This window comes from Acinonyx jubatus, chromosome D1 (assembly GCF_027475565.1).
Source record: "Acinonyx jubatus isolate Ajub_Pintada_27869175 chromosome D1, VMU_Ajub_asm_v1.0, whole genome shotgun sequence".
NCBI classification, from domain to species: Eukaryota; Metazoa; Chordata; class Mammalia; order Carnivora; family Felidae; genus Acinonyx; species Acinonyx jubatus.
In genome coordinates this window covers 13979549-13995682 of record NC_069390.1, presented here as the reverse complement: position 1 = coordinate 13995682, position 16134 = coordinate 13979549, and the positions used below count along the sequence as shown (strand labels likewise).

The 16134-nt window shown below is 34.5% G+C and overlaps 2 protein-coding genes and 1 pseudogene across 2 annotated transcripts; 1 reads left to right on the top strand and 2 right to left on the bottom strand.

Annotated features, from left to right (window-relative positions):
* Positions 1–4033: 4033 nt before the first annotated feature.
* LOC106986264 (olfactory receptor 5T2-like) lies at positions 4034–5014 on the bottom strand. The gene has a single exon (XM_015084435.3). The coding sequence runs from the start codon at positions 4964–4966 to the stop codon at positions 4034–4036; it is 933 nt and encodes a 310-aa protein (XP_014939921.3). The 5' UTR covers positions 4967–5014.
* An 8278-nt stretch (positions 5015–13292) lies between these two features.
* LOC106986266 (small nuclear ribonucleoprotein G-like) lies at positions 13293–13649 on the bottom strand (annotated as a pseudogene).
* Positions 13650–14736: 1087 nt separating this feature from the next.
* Positions 14737–15744, top strand: LOC106986181 (olfactory receptor 5T1-like). The gene has a single exon (XM_015084358.2). The coding sequence runs from the start codon at positions 14752–14754 to the stop codon at positions 15742–15744; it is 993 nt and encodes a 330-aa protein (XP_014939844.2). The 5' UTR covers positions 14737–14751.
* The last annotated feature ends 390 nt before the right edge of the window (positions 15745–16134 follow it).

Sequence of the window (16134 nt, the reverse complement as noted above, 5' to 3'; positions counted from 1 at the left end):
AGGATTTTTACTTGTTTGTTCAATGTCATACCCCCATCACCTAGGGAACGGCCTCAACAGCTGTATCTGAAGGCTGCATTTTGCAGCTAATAAACCTAGAGCACAAAGAGATTAACTAACTGGTTCATAACTACTCCGTGTTAAAGAACAAGCTCACGTTGGAGCTCAGAGACTTTTCTCAGAGGTGAAAAAATAGAATTCATTGTTATATTAAAGCAAGCGTTAAATAATATACCAGGAGCTGTTAAAAGGTGTATATTGCAGGCACTCTAGAATTGCTGATGGAAGGCAGCGTGATTTTGACGATACTAGCTAAATTTTCTCAAACGGGTACAGTCCTACTTACAAAAAGAGAGATTCTGGAAAAGAAAGAACAATTTATCAGATGATGGTATGGTTCTGGAGAGAGAACCTGTAATAGGGCACAGGCTATGGTAGTGTAATGAAGGGATTCAGAAATCAAGTGTCCCAACAAAGACAAAAACAAGTACCCTCGGTTATAACATTGCAGAGTTTAGCTGGCTAAGGTTTGTGGATGGCTCTTTTTCACCAGGTCATCCTGGGACCTGGGTTTCTTCTATGTTGTTGAATTGGTGTCGCCCAGATCTGTCCTCTTGTGCATCAGTGAAGAGGGTTCACCCAGCACTCTGCACATTGCGGTCTGGGAGAAAGGGGCAATTTTCACAATGGGAAAGCAATTCCCCTATTTTTGTTCATACAGACTTTTAAGGAGTTATTCAATTCATTTAATACATATAGGACTGTTCAGGTCACCCGTTTCTTCCGCAGTGACTATCTTTATGCAACTGCACGCTTCATTTAATTTTCAAAATTATTAATGGAGTTGTTTATACTATTCTATCATTACCCTTTTACTATTTCTGGGGACAAAGTGGTGCCCCTTCTTTCCCTCCTGATGTGGGTAATATGTATCTTCTGTCTTTACAATGGTGACCATGGGAATTATAATATGCATGTTTAGTATAGTACAGTTTACCTAAAATAATATAAAATACAACTTTTAATGTCAGAAACCCAAAGCAGTAAAGACCCAATTCTTCTCTCTTTTTCTTTCTTTTGTTGTCACATATTTTACTTTTATGCCTGGTTTAAGCCAATAATGCATCAGCATAGTTTTACCTCATTTATGCTTTAAAGCACTTATAATTAAGTGTCCAATATGTGTTAAATTTATCTTCATTGTAACATTTTTGGTATTACTCATATCCTTGTGTAGACACAAATTTTCTTCTGTTATCATGCTTCCATTGTCCGGAAAAGTGTGGAAACATGTTTCCTGGCTATAAATTATTTCAGTGTGTGTATATTTATTTCCAGAAAGATTCTATTTTGTTTTTTATCTTTTAAAGATTTTTAAAATATTTCCATGCGTATTACATTCTGATTGACAGTGATTATCTTTCACTACTTTAAATGTTTCTTCATTATATCTGTTATGAATCATTTCTGATGGCATCTTCTATAATTCATATAATTTTTACTGTGTATGTGACATGCATTTTCCTCTGAATGCTGTCATAATTATCTATTTATCTTCATTATTAATCAGTGGGACTAATGAGTCTGGGTGTGTTTTGTTTGTTGATTGGTTTGCTGTTTGTATTTTTCCTGTCTAGGGTCCACTGACCTTGGACCCATGGTTCGATGTTCCCTTAATTTTAGAAAAGTCATGGCCATTATCTTTTTAAATATTTCTTCTGATTAATTCCTTCTCTATTTTGTTCTGGATATTAGACTCTTTGACATTGTGCCATGATTATTAGATACTTTTATTCTCACTTTTTCTATAGCTTTCATTCTGTTGGCTTAATTCCTGTAGTTTATCTTCCAGTTTTCTTCCTGTTTCTCAACCTCTTTGATATACTGAGGAACCTGTTGAAGGAATTATTTGTCTCTGGTACTGTGAGTGTGTAGGTGTGTGTTTATTTCTAGAGTTTCACTGGACACTTCTTCATGGTTTCCATCCATCTGATGAAATACATACTCACTTATCTAATGTTACTGTCTCTACTAGATCTTTCGACCTAGTAATTTCAATGTTTAGTCAAGACCCCCAGCAACACCTGCTTTTAAAAAGTTGATTTGTTACGATTCTTATGACCTATTCTTACTATTTTTGGCTGGAGGCTGCAGAGAAAACTACAGTGAAGCCAAAACTTCTCTTTCTAGGCTCCTCTGCTTTTCCTAATCGCCCAAACCTGGCTTTCATGTACACATATACATACATATATTTAAAAAAATAACATTTTTATTTATTTTTGAGAGACAGAGAGAGACAGAGCATGAGTGGGGGAGGAACAGAGAGAGAGAGACACAGAATCCAAAGCAGGCTCCAGACTCCGAGCTGTCAGCACAGAGCCCGACGCAGGGCTCGAACTCACAAACTGTGAGATCATGACCTGAGCCAAAGTCAGACGCTTAACTGACTGAGCCACCTAGGCCCCCTAGGCCCACCTAGGCCCCTAATTTAGTTACTTTCTTCCTACCTTCTTGCCTGGAGGTTATATCTTTCTCCCACCTTTTACAAAGGTGAAACAGTTCATGTGTCTCATCTCCTCCTGGAGGAACTTGTCTCCCCTTTCAATTCAGATTTACTTGGATGTTTGCAAATTCTGCTTTCTGATAGACTCATGAAAAGTTATAATTGTGTAGATTGGCTGGATTTTTAAAAACATTATTTGCAGCTTTCTAAACCCAAGTGGAAGTGGAAATTTATTTATTTATTTATTTATTTATTTAAAATTTTAATTCCAGTGTAGTTACGATACAGCGTTATGTTAGTTTCAGGTATAGGGTATAACGATTCAACAATTCCATTTAGTACTCAGCGTTCATCAAGATAAGTGTTCTCTTAATCCCCTTCACCTATTTATATACCCTTTTAAGTCCCATCCAGTGGGGTAATTTCAAATATCTCCTTTCTAGATAATGCCACATGTATAGTGCAATATTTACCTGGCATTCCAGTTCTGCACCTTGAATATATAATGAAATTTCAGAATCAGCATAGATATAACTGACAACACTGATCTCCTTTCTTCCTTTCTTCCTCCCTCTCTCCCCTCTCTTTTCCTTGACTTTTTATTCTGTCTTCATCTTATTAATCATCCACGCTCAAAAGCTGAACATTCTACATGTTTCAATAAATGGAATAAATTTTGAAATCTAGTGGAAACCATTTTAAATGTATTCCTTTTTATTTCTGCCAATGACTTAAAGAAGATTTATACTACTTCCGAAATTACGGGCTGGAAGCCAGATAATGCAGTTGGCAAAGTGAAAAACTTAGTGTATTCTTCCATTCCATGTCACAATGTGCTTAAAAGCAGGGACAGACATCCAACATACTTTTCAGTTTTGCTTAATGGAAAAAGTGTCCTTGGGGCACCTGGGTGGCTCAGTCAGTTAAGAGACTTCAGCTTAAGTCATGATCTCACAGTTCCTGGGTTTGAGCCCCACGTCGGGCTCTGTGCTGACAGCTCAGAGCCTGGAGCCTGCTTCGGATTCTGTGTCTCCCTCTCTCTCTCTCTGCCCCTCCTCAGCTCAAGCTCTGTCTCTCTCTCTCAAAAAAAAAAAAAAAAGATAATAAACAAATAAGCGTTAAAAATGGTAAAAATATCCTTTTTTATGAACTAATTTCTTTTGAAATTGCTTTTCATTGCGTCTTTCAATGTTTGATCCTGGAACTGTAAGGTGATAGGTATAGAAGCAAAATTGTAGGGGGGGGTCACTAAGGATAGTAGTGAGTGGTACCACTCCCATTTCAACCTTTGGATTCCTGGACCTGTGAATCCTGGCTCTGGGAGACCTGGTACCATATACTAGATGATAAATGAGAACATATATAGCCTTTATTTATGATCTTTATTGAAAATGTCCAAGAAGAGAAAGACACTAAAAACAAACAAAATATTTCTTATTGTTAACTTCTTCAACTGGAGACAATATATGTCATTCTTAATTTTTTAAATTTAATGTGAAATTTAATGTAAATTTAATAGGAACAATACAATTAATTGATAAACCAATTTTTTTGAAACACTCTTTTCATTGCTTCTTTTACATCTTTGTTCCTTAAACTGTAGATGATGGGATTCAGCATGGGAATCACAATGCTGTAAAACATTGACACTATCATGTCATGGTCCAGAGCATAGCTGGAACTTGGTCTCACGTACATGAAGAGGATGGTTCCATGATATGTTGACACTCCAGTTAGGTGAGAGCCACATGTAGAAAAGACTTTCCGCCTCCCTGCAGCAGAATGAATCTTCAGAATGGCCAACAGAATGAAACCATAGGAGATCAGAACTATCAGGATAGTGACGATCTCAATGGAGCCCACAAGGTAGGAGAGCAGGAGCTGGTTTGTGTGAGTGTCAGAGCAAGAAATGGCGAGGAGAGGAGGGATGTCACAAAAGACATGTCTAATTTCGTTGGATGCGCAGAAGGACAGGCTGAATGTGGCCACTGTGTGTATGGAAGCATGCAAAATGCCACCCACGTAGGAAGCAACGATGAGTGGCACATAGACTCTGGGTGACATGCTCACTGAGTACAGGAGAGGGTTGTAGATGGCGACATAGCGGTCATATGCCATTGCAGCCAAGAGAAAGCATTCTGTGGTCCCAAAGGTAACAGCCAGAAACATCTGTGTTGCACATCCAAGGAATGAAATGATTTTATTTTTTGACATGAAATCTACTAACATATTTGGAGTAATAACTGAGGAAAAACAAGCATCCACAGATGATAACACACTTAGAAAATAGTACATGGGATTGTGGAGCCGGGAATCCCCAATGACCAATGAAACTAAAACCAAATTCCCCATCATAGTAAAGAGGTAGATTGTTAGAAACAGGAAGAATAAGATTGTCTGCAGCTCAAGCTTATCTGTGAAGCCCTTCAGTACAAATATGGTGACCTCCGTGTGATTCTTCATGTCGAAACCTCATGGAACAAACTTGAAGATATTAATATAATTGTAATTCATATTAATATGATAAAAGTGGCCATTCGTATGACTCATGGAAAGTGAACTCTGTCCTCATATTTATTTCTTGGCAATGAATAATATCCCAGTAGTTGATGAGGAGACAGTGACACGATGGTGGATCAAAGGTTGAATGCACTCACTGTAGAATTAAATGGAAGATTGGAGATTTTACTCACTGGCTCAACTTAGGTCATTTCTAAAACTGAGGCCAAATGGGTGATTTACAACTGATTTCTATTAGCTGTTTTCCTATTAAAGCACAGTGCACTGCTATGTATGTTTTTCTTATAACATAAAAACGGAAGATAGTATATCAATGAACACAACACTGGAGTTCACATCAGAATTCTAAACGTTTCAGCAAGTGTGTAAAATTATTTGCTATAATGTACTCACCTATAGCATTATGACATTAATATTTATCTCAAAACATTGGAACGAATATTGAAGAAAATGTGTTAATTACATTAAATATTCAAATTAATTTAAAATAGAGAATATACTAAATTAGGTTAGTTTGACAGATTAACAGTCAATTGGATAGTAATATTTTAGATGTTTAAATCTAAAAGCTTTCTAACTCCATTAAGTTATTTTGAACAGAACAAACCAAGACTGTTTTCAAGAATATGGACTATAATTGGATATAAAATTCTATGACAACATATGTTTCATTCAATGTGTTTTTGAAATACATATTATTCTTTGGAAGATAAATATTTGGTCATTTGTGTGGGTTTTGGAGGTCTACATTATTGATAATGTATGTTTTTCTATTCTTTCAGAATTTTATGTTGAAAATGAAAGAATTATAATAAAAAATAGGAAATCTGTTTTTTTTTTCTTTCAGTATATTACACTTGATTATATAATGTTGATTTGGGATTCAGTGAATGAATAACTAGGTAATTATTATATAAAAGTAACAAATACATTCAGAAAATCAGTAATTAAAAATGTAACAAAAAATCTTTGCACTTAGACATTACACTTAATATTTAAAAGAAGAAATAGTAGCAATAAATGAAAGATAGAAGATGTAGAAAAAAACTTTTGAGGCATAGTGTCATGGTTAATCAAACCAGGAGTCAAAGTATGAGCTGAACCTGAATTCAAAGTTCCATTCTTTGCCCATAATATAACAATAGTTGGAGGATAGGTTTTATTCAAATTATTACACTTAAAATTTTTTTTAGATATTCACCCATATGACATGTGAATCAGTCCTGAGGGCACATAATCTGTGGCAGACAATATTCGGTTAATTATTTAAATTCATAATGCAAGTCGAGCCTTAGTTTCAATACATTGACATGGGTACCATCAGTAAGAGAGAGAGCCATTTGATTACAAATCGTGATAGAAAAAGAGGAAAGTGAATCTCAGCAACCTTCTAGGAACAGTAAAGTCAGTATCACTTAGAATTGTCAATATCAGCAGAAAACATTTTCATAGATTATTGGAAAGATTAAATGCAGAGAAAACCAGAAAAACTCATCTGAGACATCAAAAAAAAAAAAGCAAATTTAAGGTGAATCCTATGTATTGGAAATAAAAGTTACAACAAAACAAATTAAGACGCTTAAACAAACCACTTATCCTAATTAACTGAATATTTTTGAGCTTCTTTAACATAATGAAATGCTTTTAAATATATCATTTCATTAAAAAAACAAAAAACAAAACAAAACAAAAAAACAACAACAACAACAAAAAAAACAACCTTGGCGCACTAGGGTGGCTCAGTCGGTTAAGCCTCTAACTTTGGCTTAGGTTATGATCTTACAGTTCATGGGTTCCAGCCCCGTGTCAGGCTCTGTGCTGACAGCTTGGGGACTAGAACCTGCTTTGGATTGTGTGTCTCCCTCTCTCTCTGCCCCTCCCCTACCGGCATTCTCTCTATCTCTCAAATATAAATGAACATTTAAAAAAGAAGTAGGAGGATGGCTCCCCTCCCCGCAAAAAACAAAAACAAAAAAACCAAAAAACACCTTAATGAATTGACTGTGAAAACCTGAACACGTTTTTTCTTATGTTAGAAAAAAGGAAGAGTGCCTGGGTGGGTCAGCCCATTGAGCTTCCAACTTTGGCTCAAATCATGATGTCATGATTCCTAAGTTGGAACCCCTCATCAGGCTCTCTGCTGTCATTGCAGAGCCTGCATCAGATCCTCTGTCCTCCTCTCTCTGCCCCTCCGTGCTCACGCTGTCTCCCTCTCTCTCAAAAACAAATAAACATTTAAAAAATTTTAAAAAGGAAAAAAACGCCATGGGGAAAAATATCATGAATATTTACCAAAGGGAGGTTCAGATAAGAGTTTATATAGATGAGGTAAAAACAGAAAAGAAAAAAAAAACAGACTTTCATAAATATGATGAAACCAATCTATGTTTTAATGCAGCAAAGAGTCACATGAAAAAGCTCAACCCCAATACAACTCGTGGCATCAGGTTAATGATATACTGGGTACAGGGACAATTACATAGATTTGGAATTTGGAGGTATGTTTTCTTCATTCAGCTCCATTAGTAAAAGTCATGTGTGATACCAGGCTTTCTCTCCAAAGCAACCCTTCTTCTTTTTTTTTTCTTTAAGTTATTTTATTTCATTTTCAGTATAGTTATATTGTGTTATGTTAGTTTCAGGTGTAAGATACAGTGATTCAACTCCTCTTTCAAAGAGCAGTAAATCTAAGTGACAGAGTGGATATAATAATGTACAACCAGGCAGAATAACTAAGCATGTAAAACAATAAATATTTCAAGCCATTTTCTTTAAATACGTCCATTTTTAATAATTTTAAGGTTTTCATATAATTAAATTTGCCATCAATATACTATTTTTTTTAAATAGTAAATATATGAGCACAACACCAATGTTACAGCTACATCATTGAAAACCAACGGACCAGAGCCTTGAACTAGATATTTCATTCTTTAGCTACATGTAACACATTTTTTTCTGATTGCTAATATGTAGTTAAACATTTTTCCAGTAGATTAAATCCAGTGATTTATATTATGATTCTGTTTTTCCCTCTGCACACAATTTATGTCTAGGTTAGAGACTAGTTTTGTGAATTGCATGATCCATTAATAACAACAACAAAAACAAAAAATAAAAATGCACACACAGATCCCCATAATCCTATGTGTCACATTAGAGTGGGCTTAATTTTCTTTTTTTTGGGGGGGGTAAATAAGATAATAAAAAATTACAATATTTAACACTTAATTTAAATATTATATAAAACTATCTTTCTGTTAGGTGAGTATAACTAAATCAATATTAGTACATATATCAGACCCAGACTTATGAAGAGAGACTGTATTCTTAAAGAATTTAATAATGTATGATCAACATTTATAATTAATTTAAAGTCACTTCCAAAAATATAACTTTCATAGAAGGCAGAATACTCCAAATATTTTGGGCTCACTACTGAAGCTCTAAATTCACAAAGCAGTAGAGAACAGAGAACTAACATTTATTGAGGTGTAGGAATGGACTTTTGCATACATTACTTTATTTCCCTTTTGTAATAACTCTCACAGATAACAAGTGCCACAGCCAAGATTCAGTCTCAAGTGTCCTTCAGAGAGCACCCACTTTTCACCTTTTTTCATTGCTTCTTATTATGCCATAGCTTCATTCTGCAATTGACTTCCCTCCCCAGGACCTCCATTGGAATAAAACAAAATGTGTTTTTTTTAAATGTATTTAAATATTTTTAAGTCATCAAGACAAGAGAAACACTAGGAAATAAGTCGTCATCTGAAGTGGCCAGCAAAATGAAATGAAAGGAATTATTATTTGCCTTACTATATTAAAATATAATATAAAATATAATATAAAATATTATTTGCCTTATTATATTAAAATATAAGTGCCCAGAGAGTTGAATGAGTTAAATGTTTCCTTGCCCTCGATTGAAACATTTTATCTTGTTTCACTTTGAACTGGTCTGCCTTCTGACATCAAGAAAATGAAAATATAGATGTATTTGGAGATTTCTAATTGCTTTTACAAATTCAAATTCATTATTTTCCATTTCTTTTGTTTTATTCCAGGAAGTGTTGTTACCCAATTTTTAGACAGATTTGCATAAGTCCAGTTTGTGAAGAATGTGTTCTATTCACCTGTACAATAGACAACAAGTAAAAGCTTTAATATTAGGGATTTCATCACATATTTGACCTTGATGTTTTAGGTTTCATTTCCTAAATATTCTGCAAATTATCTGAAAACTTCTCTTACCTACAGAACAGCAAAGGCAGGTTTAGGTACCTTATGAATGTAGTTCATTTAGATTGCTTATATCCACTTACTCAGCTGTTGATAAAACTCAGAGGAGATGCCCTAATGGGAATAAGGTCCAATTATCTTCTGGTTCAAAATAGCAATACAAGGATTTACTCAATAATAAAGAAGTAAGTAGTCTGGAATAATGTACTGTATGTTAATATTATAGAAAATAAGTAGTTGTTTGATCCCTGGTTTAAAATAATGCCCTAAAGATATATACAGACACTAGATAAAAAGTCTTTAGAACTGAGACATGCTCTTAATATAATAGCTCTGACACTGGGTTAGAACTAACTTCTCTGAGAATCAATTCCCTCATCTGGGCAATATAAGCCATTTTTTTTAATTGTGACAGGTCAGTAAACATGGTAAACTAAAATGATGTAAAACTACAATATATCTCCTGCAGAATCTAGCAGATGGATTTATAGTCAATGAAAGGTATTACACTTTTACTCTGTACAAATCATGGAGTACATGGGTTTGATGAATACATTTAGAAGTGTGCCGTCTAAGCTTGCTGGAAGATTGATCATTATTCAAGGTAATAAGAAAAATCCAAAAACTCCCATAGAAATGTGGAGGAGACATTAAAAGTTTAAAGCTCTGTGGGACTTGGTAAATCATGTAATTTTGTGACTACTAAATGTGAACGTAGTGTTTATTCAAATTAAATAAAAATATCTATTGATTGGTTGACAAACAGATGTTTATCACGTATACACGTGCAGTTCACTCATACACACACATACCCCTGGGACCAAAATAGAGACATTTAACATTTTTATTTTTTTTAATTTTTCTTTAATTTTTTTAGGTGTCCCCCACTCTTACACAGGCTTAATCATGTTACAAAGGGTCCATAAAAAACTGGAATAGATCTCAGAAGTATGCCGTACATACTTGCTTTGGAAAAGACAGGGCTTCACTTAGAAGAAAAGCTGAGAATCAATTGAGTAAGGCAAATACACTAGGAAAGTAAGTTTCAACAAGAGAGGGGTCTTCTGGAAAATGCAGGACTTATAAAGGATTGCTAGAGCAATACACAAGTCTAAAGTGTAGAGTAATCCTTTACAAGGCAATATCTGCTGTGGCACTTAAAGTAGCTGTACAATAATATTTTAAGACCTTCATAAAAACATGAGTCATCTTTGAACACAAAGCTGGAAAAGCTACTTGATATATCTCCAACTTCACACGCGCCTCCTGATAGTCAAAATGCCCATCCTATTGACACATTGAATGAATCAAAGGATTATTATTGAACTCTTTATAATTACATTTAAATTGCAAAAGGGTAAAAATAACCAAATAATGTTCAAAAGTTACCAAAATCAGAGCATCGACCCACGCCATAAGGAATCAAATGAACCACATCAAATACATCTTAATATAAAACAAACAAAAAAAATTAAATGACTGATGACTCAAAAATATCAAAGGTATCAGAAATGAGAATACAAGATATCAGAAGGATGAGGACATATGCTACAAAGAACTCAGAATAATAAACCAGAAAATGGAAATAAGGCAAAAATTCAGTAATCAAGAGTAATTTAATACATAGAAATTTAATACAAGAGTGGATGGTCACTACTGAAAGCATAATTAAGAAAGAGAAGATAAAGAGAGATGAAGAAAAATCAGTTTCAAGTAAATAATTAAGAGAATTAAGAATTTGATAGAAACTGACAGATCTAACAGTACTAAGATATAATTTAAAAAACAATAGAAATGTGACTCATACAAATATAAAATTGACATACAAAAATTTATAACTATCTCAATGAGTATATCAATAAAATGAGAGATATAGAATTTTTAAGAAATAAGGGTTTATGACATTTATTTGGAAAAGTTACAATAAAATATTTAGTTTCCTTTTTAATTTTATTGAAAACATGTACACATAGAAAAGTACATACATCTCAAGTGTATAGCTTGATGAATTTTTAAATTGAACATACCCTTATAAACAAGCCCAAGAAAAAGAACATTTCCAGAACCCAGGGAACCTCCTGTATTCTTCCAGTCGCTCTCTCCCATGTAAAGATAGCCATAGTATGAAACAGAGACTAATTTATGTAATAGCTAGTTTTTTTCAAGGACAGAGTTATTGCATTTTAATAAAATACAGAAAATCTACCATTTATATGTGCCAGTTACATGAATTTGAATACACACACACAACTGTGTAACAATAACCACATTATGGGCAATAGAAATATTCTATATTGTAGAATTGTGGAATTCCTTTGTTAATTTCTACAAAAATGCTTTTCTTGGTTTTAACTTGGGTTGCATTGAATATATAGATAATTTGCAATTACATTTAATTAATAGATCAGTATCTTCTTTATCCCTTTCTTTCTTTCATTCTTTTGTTCTTAAATTCAAATTCCATGACCGACATTCCCTATCTATTAATTTAGTCTCCCCAGGTGTTGAGCTCAGGCACCTATGTATTTTAAACACATTTTTGAATAATTTATTTAAGTACATAGCCATGAACTAGTTTATAGATGAGTATACAAGATTTCCAAGACAAGACCCTGACCGACACAAAAAGTTTGACCTTTATCTCTGCCAGATCTCTCATATTTTGTTTATTACATAGAATATTAAATTTATCTATATAGTGTCCCATCTCTGCTTTCAATACTTCCTGTTTATGTATTCATATATTTTCTCCCTATTAAACTCTCAGTGAGCTTCAAGTATTTTTCATGCCACCTTAAAAGTTAAGTAAATATAGTAATCTGTACTAAATGATTATGAAGTTTGTCATACCTTATTTTGAGACAAGTAAACAGGTTATGTTCTCAGGAAGAAAGAACTGGGTTTTAGAGAATTTAAGTGATAAACCCAATGGCGTATATTTATTTAGTATCTGAGCCAGGATTGTGTCCTGTAGCATTAGATTGTTTTCTAGCCCTATGTATTGCTCTGCCCTGAGGGTTATTTTATACCAGAGTCCAAAGTGTATTCATGTGATCATTTTTATCATGTAGCTCATGGTTCCAGAGCCACTCATTTACTATGAAAGAAACACATTAAATTATCTGACTTTTCCGTCCCAGAAGATAATTACCTCATTTTCTCCTTGGAGCATCCCTGTGGACATCAAGAAGAGCTTGAAAGTCTGCTATAAAACTCCAAATGATCAGTGATCATAGAGTATGTTAACTGAATGAGCAGTTCATTTCCACAGGTAAGAGGAAAGTGTTTCTTATTACTTACAGAATTCTTCAGAAGTCATAACCTTGAATCTCAAACTAGATTCCACATTATAATATTTAAATCTGAGATGGAAATTTCTAGTTAACTGAGAATTAAATTAAAATTGAACAAGGAAATTCCAGGGAACATTACAAGGATAATAGGAAAGACTCCTTGCATGTTTAGGTCAACAGATTTGGAAATTAGACATTTTATTTCACTTTCTTGATGGAATGTAACAGCTGGAATAAAGGTAGTTGAAATAAAGGGATGTATTACAAATTTAGGAAAATTATTAAATAGAGAGCAAATTAACTATAAACCAATCATCAGATACATGCCAGTTGAGGATCATAATTTGTTTTTCTAATGCAAACACATAAATGAATTTTAAATTTGTTTTACTGGTTAGCTGCTTGCTGAAGAAGCCACTTCAGTTTTATTTTCTTTTTTTTTAAGTCATGGTCTGCTTAAACTTGATGGCTTTATAAAAGAATTCAAATACACGAGGATGTTATTTTGTTTTGTTTCCAGAAGACAACCTTTCCAGAATTATGGCATATCAAAATGAATTGCAACATAGTCAACTGCCCATAGCTTATTTTTTAATCATTACAAACGTTTATTTAACCAAATATTCAATATGAAAATGCACATAACCTGATTTTTATATTGTAGTAAGACAGGTGCTATGGAGAGGGGACATGTGGAAGCCATTTTGATTTCTTCTGATGAACACACACGTTGTTTATATTCGTTCCAAAGCTTCTAACATGATGATGCTATTTCCTCGTATACCACCATTCCAATACTGTTCTTTTGCCCACTAGTAGTTGCCATTTGCACACTTCCATCTATCACAAAATTCATAAAGGGATTGAACCCCTGCAATGGTCCTTGGACATGTCTGCCATTTGATTTCAGTGATAGTTTCTTGTCCATATTTTTTTTTTCAACTCGGGAGGGTGAGCTTTGTTCATGGTGTCTACTCGACCACCTCAAAGATGCCTCCAAACGGAATTCATGGTGTTCTTCATGCTCCCGCTAGACACAGCTGCAAGTGTGGGACAGAGAAACCTGGTCTTCAATCCTGTCTTTGCTTCTAACTATCGGTATGACTACGGCCCGGTTATAGGTCAGGCTGTTTCTCAGTTTTCTCATCTATAAAAGGATGCTAAATTATTAAGTTTGCAGGTTGCTATGCAGATGACATAAGATAATGTGCACACAATTTTTAACCCTCAGTAGCCACTTAATATCATGTGGTTGCAGCTATCATTGCTGTCCTTCTCAAGCTTAGCATTTATGACATTGTTCTCATAGATGTGCCCTGTGTATGTTTTCTAACTGTATTACAGGTGAAGAATTGAAAAAATTAGTCTTCCAGATTGGTCTATTTTGTTAAAATTGAGAGTTTGTATTTTTGTCTATCTAATCTCTATCTCCTAAGATGAAATGAGCTAGATAAGGAAAAAAATTATTATGGACAAAATCATCAGGGGGATGTAAGTAGACATACTATCATTTTTCTGACATGACCAAAGTACAATGCAATGAGAGCAATGAATTTCCAAGATGCCTGACACCATAGAGTATTGTGATGGTCAGAGAGGGCTGCCCTGTATGACAAGGGCTAATATCTAAATCTAACATCCTATATTGCACTCATTTGTGAATATTTTGAATTTAAATAATTTTCACACTGTATTTCTCATTTAAATGCATCCCAGGGATACACATGTAGTTGGTCCCATTTTAACAACTGGACGCACACACACATGCACACACACACACACACACACAAGGAATTTCACACACATTTTACAAAATCTAGGACTAGTAACAAGTATGTAATTTTTATTATAATATTTTCAGGTTTTTAAATTTCTATATTCATTCATATTTGAAGATTTTCAGATGATGCAATATGAAGCAAGGTGGGAGAAAATTTAACAGAAAACAACTGGAAATTAACCCAATAATTGGCATAATTTGTTTAACATGAAAAATTTAACCAACAACTTAATAAAATAATTTCTTTATTTACGCAGATTAATGTATCCTCTGGGACACAACTTCTTCATCACTGCCTTTTCCTTCACTGACAAGGATTTCAACGTGTCCTTCTAAGAAACAAACATGAGAATACATAAAGTGGATTTTATTTTCAAAAATATCGCCTTTAAAACCTGCAAATAAACACTAAAATGCCAGGGTTGACATTGGATTTAGATTTATACACAATTAAGTTGAAAAATGTAACTGAGTTCACTACGTTTATATTGACGGGTTTCACAGATGATTTTGAGGTGCAAATCTTCCTCTTTTTACTATTTCTAGCAATCTACCTTTTTACTCTGGTAGGAAATTTGGGACTAGTTATATTAGTCATTGGGGATTCTCGGCTGCACAACCCCATGTACTACTTTCTGAGCGTATTGTCTTTCCTGGATGCCTGTTATTCTTCAGTTGTCACCCCAAAAATGTTGGTCAATTTCCTCGCAGAGAATAAAGCCATTTCCTATGTTGGATGTGCAGCGCAGATGCTTCTCTTTGTTACTTTTGGGACCACAGAATGCTTTCTCTTGGCTGCAATGGCATATGACCGCTATGTCGCCATCTACAACCCTCTCCTGTACTCAGTGAGCATGTCACCCAGAGTCTATGTGCCACTCATCGTTGCTTCCTACGTGGGTGGCATTTTGCATGCTTGTGTACACACCGTGGCCACATTCCGCCTGTCCTTCTGCGCATCCAATGAAATTAGACATGTCTTTTGTGACATCCCTCCTCTCCTCACCATTTCTTGTTCTGACACTCACACAAACCAGCTCCTGCTCTCCTACCTTGTGGGCTCCATTGAGATCGTCACTATCCTGATAGTTCTGATCTCCTATGGTTTCATTCTGTTGGCCATTCTGAAGATTCATTCTGCTGCAGGGAGGCGGAAAGTCTTTTCTACATGTGGCTCTCACCTAACTGGAGTGTCAATATATCATGGAACCATCCTCCTCACGTACGTGAGACCAAGTTCCAGCTATGCTCTGGACCATGACATGATAGTCTCAACATTTTACACGATTGTGATTCCCATGCTGAATCCCATCATCTACAGTTTAAGGAACAAAGATGTAAAAGAAGCGATGAAAAAACTGTTTGGTAAAAATTGGTATATCAATAAAGTCTACTTTTCACATTGACCATTAAATTGAGAAAAATTATGAATGCTATTGATCATCTCAATATTAAAATAGAAATTTTTTGGTTTAGTTTATTTGTGTCTTTGTCTTCTTGCTATATATTTTTATTTAAAGATTGTGGTCACATCTCACCTGTACATTTTTCACATATGTAGAAAATCTCTGTCATTCCTTTGCTTCTTCCTTAATTCATCCGGAAATACACACAGGCGCACACATACATTTATACACACATGTGTAAATACATAGGCATCTATGCTGAGGCTGATTGTATTAACTTGCTCAGGCTGCCATAACAAAGTGCCACAGACTGGTGGCTTTCACAGCAGCAATCTATTTCTCACCGTTACAGAATCTGTAAGTCTGAAGGTGAAACGGAGTGAATTTCTT

What these genes read in the sequence shown, in the direction of transcription:
- LOC106986181 (XM_015084358.2), top strand. Translation starts at nt 14,752, where the DNA reads ATGCCAGGGTTGACATTGGATTTAGATTTATACACAATTAAGTTGAAA.
- LOC106986264 (XM_015084435.3), bottom strand. Translation starts at nt 4,966, where the DNA reads ATGAAGAATCACACGGAGGTCACCATATTTGTACTGAAGGGCTTCACA.